This window comes from Melampsora larici-populina (genome assembly GCF_000204055.1).
Source record: "Melampsora larici-populina 98AG31 unplaced genomic scaffold MELLAscaffold_4, whole genome shotgun sequence".
Classification (NCBI taxonomy): Eukaryota; Fungi; Basidiomycota; class Pucciniomycetes; order Pucciniales; family Melampsoraceae; genus Melampsora; species Melampsora laricis-populina.
This window is the reverse complement of record NW_006768768.1, coordinates 2316965-2323894: the sequence shown is the minus strand read 5'-3', so window position 1 is coordinate 2323894 and position 6930 is coordinate 2316965. Positions and strand designations below refer to the sequence as shown.

Below are 6930 nucleotides of genomic sequence, written 5' to 3'. Positions count from 1 at the left end.
GACAAGACCTATCATCCTGATCAATCGCCCGTTACCGTTCGTCAACTGAAGACACCCAGCAAAACTCAATCGATATCTACTCAATCAAGATCTACTCATCCAAAAGCTACTCAATCCAAATCTACTCAATTGAAAGCTACTTCTAAAGGTAAAGACAAAGCAAAAGTTCCTCCCAAAGCCTCATCTTCACGCCCAGCAAAGCGTGTCCGTCAATCCTCCGATGCCCCAAACAGTCAATTGGATGCCACTTCAACTGCTTCTAATAGTGAACCATTACGGCTTGAGGTTGATCTAGTGCAAGACTCCAACAGCGAGAACAATAAGGTCCTCAAACCAGAACAGAAGAAAGCTAAGCAGCCTATTTTTGATCCTCTCCGTGAATACTACCACAAAGATCCCATTGAAGGAGAAAAAGACGTGAGTCATCTATTCTATTCTTTCAATCCTCTTATATCATACTGATTATTGTCAATTGCCTCTCACTCGCACCACAATTCATAGGATCCGGGTCAGCGCACATATTATCCATGCCAATACTGTGATGCAGCGATTAGATCTGTAGGTGGATCAACGTCCAATATGTGGGTGCATCGAGATGGTTCCAAGCAAGATGGAAAATCAGGCAAGCCCGGTTGCAGGGAAAGGGAGGCCGCCCTCGAGCAAGGATGTAACAAAATTCTCGAGCAAAATCATTTGTTTTTCATTTTGAACAAAAGACATCTCAGGACAGACCTCGATCATGGATTATGCTCAGAAGGTTCCTAAGTTCGACAACCAAACTTTGAACCAGATGCTAGGAATGTGGGTCCTTAGGACTGCACAAGCTTGGGCTCACGTGGAGGATGTCTATATACGGGCCTGTTTTTGTTACGCCAACCCAAATGCTCAAATATTTGGAAGGACTTGGGTCGCAAAGTTCGCCCATGAGGCTTACCTTGAACTACGAGCTACAGTGATTGGAGATTTACAGGTGAGTTCTGAAATAATCTCATGATAGCAACAAAGATTTTTGACTGAGATTATCAACATTATCAGGCTCTCACTAGTTCATTTGGTCTTATCTATGATGCATGGACAACCAAAGGCAACCGATACGGGGTTATCGGCGCTACCGTCACTTATATCACTTCCAATTGGAGCTTTGTCACTCAACACTTTGCTCTCAAACTCATAGCTTGGCACCATAAGGGCAAATGGCTTGCCGAGCCATTAATCAACCTCTTGACCAAACATGGCTTACATTCCAAGATAAGTATTTCCGCTATTTTATTCCAATCTTATCTTTTCCTATGACATTCTACTAATTTATCATTCTCAATATTCACATGCTAGCTCAGACCCATGACTCTGGAAGCAACAACAACACCCTGGCCAAAGCAATGCAAGTCAGGCTCAGCAAGTACTGTCAAGATTGAAACAAGGATTTTACTTGGGATCATCAGACAGACAGAGTTCGGTGTGTCTGTCACAAATTGGCACTCATTGTGAATGCGGGTCTGCAAGCGCTGGGAATCCAGGCACCCCCTCCTCCGCTGGTCAAAACTTCAATGTTGGGCAATTTTCCAGTTCAAACGCACACTTTACAGACCGTGATAGAAGAAGATGAGAGCGATGAGACCAACAAGATATCCGACGACCAATCAGATGCAGACAGTGAAGTCGACAATGTCGATGCGACGGTCCCTGAACAGGCTAGTACTAGTAGTACTTGGTATGACGTTATTGATGGCCCGTATGAAATCGAAGAACTTTCTGCAACCGACCGGAACGCCGCCAACGCAGTTCACTTGCTCACAACCAAAGTAAGTGAAGTGACCCAACAGTTTTATACTTTTAATATAACAGCATGCTGACATCAGTAAGTACTTTACTTTTCACACCATAGCTTGACATTGTAGGGCGTAAGATTGGTGGTTCTGCAGTTATGTGCATGCTTTTCGACGCCGTCAGCCAGGCATTGTTGAAGCAAAAACTTCCAAGGCCGATCCCCGGTTATGGTATTTGATGGAATATCAAATTGCAATGCTGGACTCGGTTGTACAACGCCCGTGAGGTAAGCAAGTCATTATGATATTCTCTCAATCTGTTCATCTTACTGATAATCTATCAACCCTTTACAACTAGGTCATCGATCAAATTCTGAAAGAAGATCAGATGGAACAGCCCCGCAGAGGTCAAACCAGTCGCGCTGGCAAGACTGCCCTCCCTCCGGATATTAATCAACCACGAGGAATATTCAATAAGATCATGATTTTGCCCGATGAATGGCGACAAGTGAGGGAGCTCATGGAGCTTCTCCAGGTGAGTAACTCTGGTGTTGCTGATGTGTTTGGGAGGAATTAACAAAGATTATTTATTACACATATTGCAGGAGTTTGAAAATTTAACTAAATTCTTCGAACAAGACAGACCCACGGCCTCACTTGTCATACGCGAGTATGTCAAGCTTCAGAAATATCTTCAAAAGAAGATTGACACCACTTGATCACAAAGCGCACCACTTTTCCCTATGCACCACGCCATGCTGGTGCGAGTGAAGTCGTACCTCAAGGAAGCACTCCGATCTAACACATTATTCCTTGCAACGGTTTTGAATCCAAGCCTACGCTTGGAGTACTTCGACTTTGCTTTTGGACCCAATTCCGAAGAGGCAGTAACGGCGAAGTTACTTATGAATGACGTTTACGACCATTGAAAGGCTGTAGTGGCGAACGAATTAGTGAATAATGTTTCAGCCTTACCTAATCCTGTTGGTCAAAGCAAGAAGTTGAACAAAGAGGACAAGGAGTTCCGTAAGCACAAGGAACGCAACCGTCGAAACACAGCCAACGAGCTTCGATCCTACTTGGACATGGCAGATGAACCGGCTCCTGAGGTGGCCGAGAACCCTCATCTAGCGTTGGAGTGGTGGAGGGTTTGTCTCCTTTCTCTTGTTTAAAAAGAAACAATAAACTGACTCTCATGTATTGTGCAGCTCAACGCAGGCAAATATCCGGTCCTAAGTTCCCTCGCACGCGACTATCTTGCTATCAGTGCGACGGCGTGCCCCGTGGAGAGAGGATTTTCTGCCTCTGCTGATGTCTGCTCACAGGATCGAATGGCTCTTGAGCCAAGAACCATTGAGCGCACTGTAGGGGGACTTACAGCCGTTGTGAGAACTATTGGTAAGTTTTGAGGTGGTGGGTGTCGCCAAGTTTTAACTAGAGTTTAATCTTTGGTCCAAAACTCAGTTTTTTTTGATCTCACAGGCCTAAACCTTGTTTTGGCTCCTGCAATATGCCTGTATCTCACGGTACTCATGGTCAAAAAGGAGTTTTTTTTAGTTTTTGCCAGTTTTGGATTAAATCTCAACACAACACAAAATAAAAAAAAGTTACCGTTAGTTCTCACAACGGCTGTATATGGTCTGTACAAGGTGTAAAAATGGCCGGCAAGTTTGAAGCCGCTCAAGAGATGATGGCAGATTGTATTGCAAAGGATCAAGTGGCGCGGGAGAGAAGGAAGTGAAAGTGATAGTCACTTTTGTCTATTACTTTTGTGTCTCGTTTTTTTCTATCTCTCTCTTTTCCTATTTGTCTCTTTCTCTTTCTTTTCCTATTTGTTTTATTTATTATCGTTTGTCTTTTGTTTCGCGAACTTCATCTCATTGTGGTTGTCAAGGCAGACGGTACGGTACTTTGCTGGTATTTCACGGCACGGTACGTTATCGTACCGTACCGTGGTTGTATCTCGCGGTACGGTATAGTACCGTACCGTTTTGTATACAGTCTAACCCGCGCAAATGCATAACTTGGGTGGAAGGCTTTCGCTATGCATTTTGACGGGTTATGCAATTCCATTGTCAAATTTGGCAGTAAAAAGTATCAAAATTTAGGATTTTTTTTATGCATTATCACGGGTTATGCAGTTGCGCGGGTATGCATTTGCGCAGGTCAGACTGTATGACAATACGGCACCCCCATCCAGTAAATATGGGTATCGTGAGCTTCGGTAGGGTATCTGGTACCGTATCCGAATCCAGGTACAATACTTGATACCAGGATTAAGGGTATTGACCACGGATACTCGCCACATCCAGCTATTTAAATAAATAGGAAATGGATCTGTATGGCACAATGTCACTGTAAATGCACATTAGAGCGGAGTCAGGATTGGTAAACAATCGAAGACAGTACATACACGTTCTAGCTTTCCTTTCCTTCCACCTTAGATTGGGGATGAGTCTGAGAAGCAGAACTGTCACTGATGCTCAAATCCCTGCATTTGAAGGACCATCCAAGAGAACAGTCGCAAATGGTAAACATCCCCGACAGAACATACAATCCCTGGGATCCTTATCTTCCACCTTAGATTGGGGATGAGTAAGCGAACTACAGTCATTCCAAAATACCTTGTCAGGTCGAAATTTAATAAGATATTATTTCGGCCAATACAGGCACTTATATGCTTATACATAGCCTTCAATCAAGATTGAGATATCTCGATTGAATTCGGGCTGTTGACCTCCATGCCCTCGATCCCAATTCCCACCACATCCCACCACAACAATACCCTCGATCCCATCCCATCACTTCACCCATACCCAATACCACCATGCCCACGAGGGTTAGCAAGAAACAACACGCTGAGGATGCAGCGCAAGCGAAGAAAGACTTGTAAGTTTCTTCTTGTCTGCTTCTTTTCCTCTTCTTTTCAACGATTTCAACCACTGAATGATTTCTCTAGTGAATTGAGACGAGATCGACGGGCTGGACCAGAAGGCCTCAGTCCTGATCTTGGCAGAGGTGGAACCCCTTGCCATTTCAACAAGTGAGTTCCTTTTCTAAATCTTATTCTTGAAATCATTCCAATGGCTGATTACCTTTGATTTGGAACTTTAGAGAGGGACATCATTGGGAAGATTGTACGGCTGGTCGACGTCAATACCTCGACACGGAAGTCTTTCATATTGATCCATTCGGTCAAGTAGGCTCTCGAGAATTTTGTTGTCGACTCCACCCCGAAACCAACGAAGGCAAGTGATTTTGACCTTCTCGTTCTGTTCATTCCTTTCAATATATGCTGATTCTTCTGCTTGTTTTCTTTTTCCGTTTGGTTTGATCTTCTCCAGCTCCAAAACCGTCTGAAGAAGCTATGCACCCCAATGAAGCTCACCAAGACCCGATGTTCAATACTCCCAGCAGTAATGTTCAAGCTCGTCCTAGTAAGCCTTCCATTCTATCCCTAACATCATTTTTGAACTTGCTCTGATTTGGAATTGATCAGAATCTAATATCGATATAGACTTGACTGGATCACCATGCCCAGCACCCTCCTACTCGGTTCGTCCTGGACCTGGTGTGGAGTATGAGGCCAAACCAAGTCATGTGAAGATTTGGTTTCATGCCTTCACTCCAATTCCGAAGACGAAGGCCGAGATTCAAGCTGGAACCGCCCAGAAATACATTGATTACACAAGTGACCCAGCTTTCGACGCTGTGATTCAAATCCATGGGGCTGAGCTTATTAGCGTACAGGATTCGGTTTTTGATGCTTGTAATGCTTACAAGACAGTTTGTGGAACGATCCTCAAGGAGTCTCACGAAGAGGGACATGTGAAATTCAAAGGCTATGTTGCTGGACGTGGCGACTTTCTCAAATCTGCTTTGAAGACCATTACGTCGGAGGAAATCTTTGGTAAGTTTAAGGCAACAATGATCGAGAACAAGGATAGCGAGGTGGGTTTTCGACTATTCATGGACAACCCAAAAACTGTCAAACGCTTGAAGTCAAAAGTAAGCTCTTTTTCATTTCTACTTCTGTTCAAGTGTTTCAGATATCCATCAAGACTCATTTTATCTTTGATGAAATCAACAGGAGGACGATTTTGATCGAGCAACTGTCAAATCTCATCCAAACTCATTGACTCCAGCCCGAGTCAGTGAGTTAGAAATGCTGGTAAGTGTTTCTTTTATTTTGTTTTCATCCACTATCTTCATTGATTCCTTGTTTGTTACAGGGAATCGATATTCAACCAGAATGGCAAAAAGTCAGAGTAAGCCTCATGAGACGATTTGGATGTGTTCCGATTGGAGGTAGAGAATGCATGGGATGCATCAATCCAGAGAACTCAAAGGAAGCGGTCTACTTGAGCCATGCCATGATGGACACCTGGGCTCAAGACGCAGTAAGTGTTTCTTTCATAATTATCTTACTGACACTTTACTAATGTACATTTTATCTTTGTTAGGTGGAACACAAGAATGGTGCTACTGAGATGATGCCACCCACTCGCCGAATCGAATTCCGATTTATTCCCATCCAATCTAAACCAGGTCGGCAATTAGAAAGTACTGCCAGTACCACCCAGTCGACCTCACAGATTCCCATCAATCAACCCGATTCGCCACCACCTTATCCTCTTCCGCCCTTTGAAGACTATCTCAAATTTGCCAATATTTCACCAAAGGATCAATCAACCCGAGACATTCTTGTCAAATGTGACATCATCGACTTCGAATCTTTCCTGTCTAACTCAATGGATGTTCCCACCCTCGAGAGGTTGGGATTTGCTTATGGCACTGCAGTCCGTTTACACGACAGAGCACCATTATATCGAACTGACCTCAAAAACCGCAAGAATGATATTTGAAGGAACATCATCAAAGAGTTAACCTGTCTTAATGGTAAACATTACTTGTCTTTGTAGCTTAACAAGATATTGCTGTATTCGTTATTAACCCCCCAACAAATGTATGACTGAACCATATGTACTGCTGAAATTAAAAAATCTGTGTGTTTGTGAAAAAATTGACCTGTGAGATAACCAGACTTTGCCTCTGTGAGTTCATACAAATTAAATGAGAAGTAAAATTGGCCATAGATCTCTCATGTGAGCTCTTTATTTGATCAATTCATCAATTGAACCTGAAAATTCTAACAATCAGCTGA

The 6930-nt window shown here is 43.4% G+C and overlaps 1 protein-coding gene across 1 annotated transcript; it reads left to right on the top strand.

Annotated features, from left to right (window-relative positions):
• Window positions 1–5931: 5931 nt before the first annotated feature.
• Window positions 5932–6631, top strand: MELLADRAFT_92458 (uncharacterized protein; the record flags this gene model as incomplete). Its single annotated transcript, XM_007405644.1, has 3 exons — window positions 5932–5937; window positions 5999–6166; window positions 6230–6631. 3 exons carry the CDS (start codon window positions 5932–5934, stop codon window positions 6629–6631), a joined length of 576 nt encoding a protein of 191 aa, XP_007405706.1.
• Between the last annotated feature and the right edge of the window lie 299 nt (window positions 6632–6930).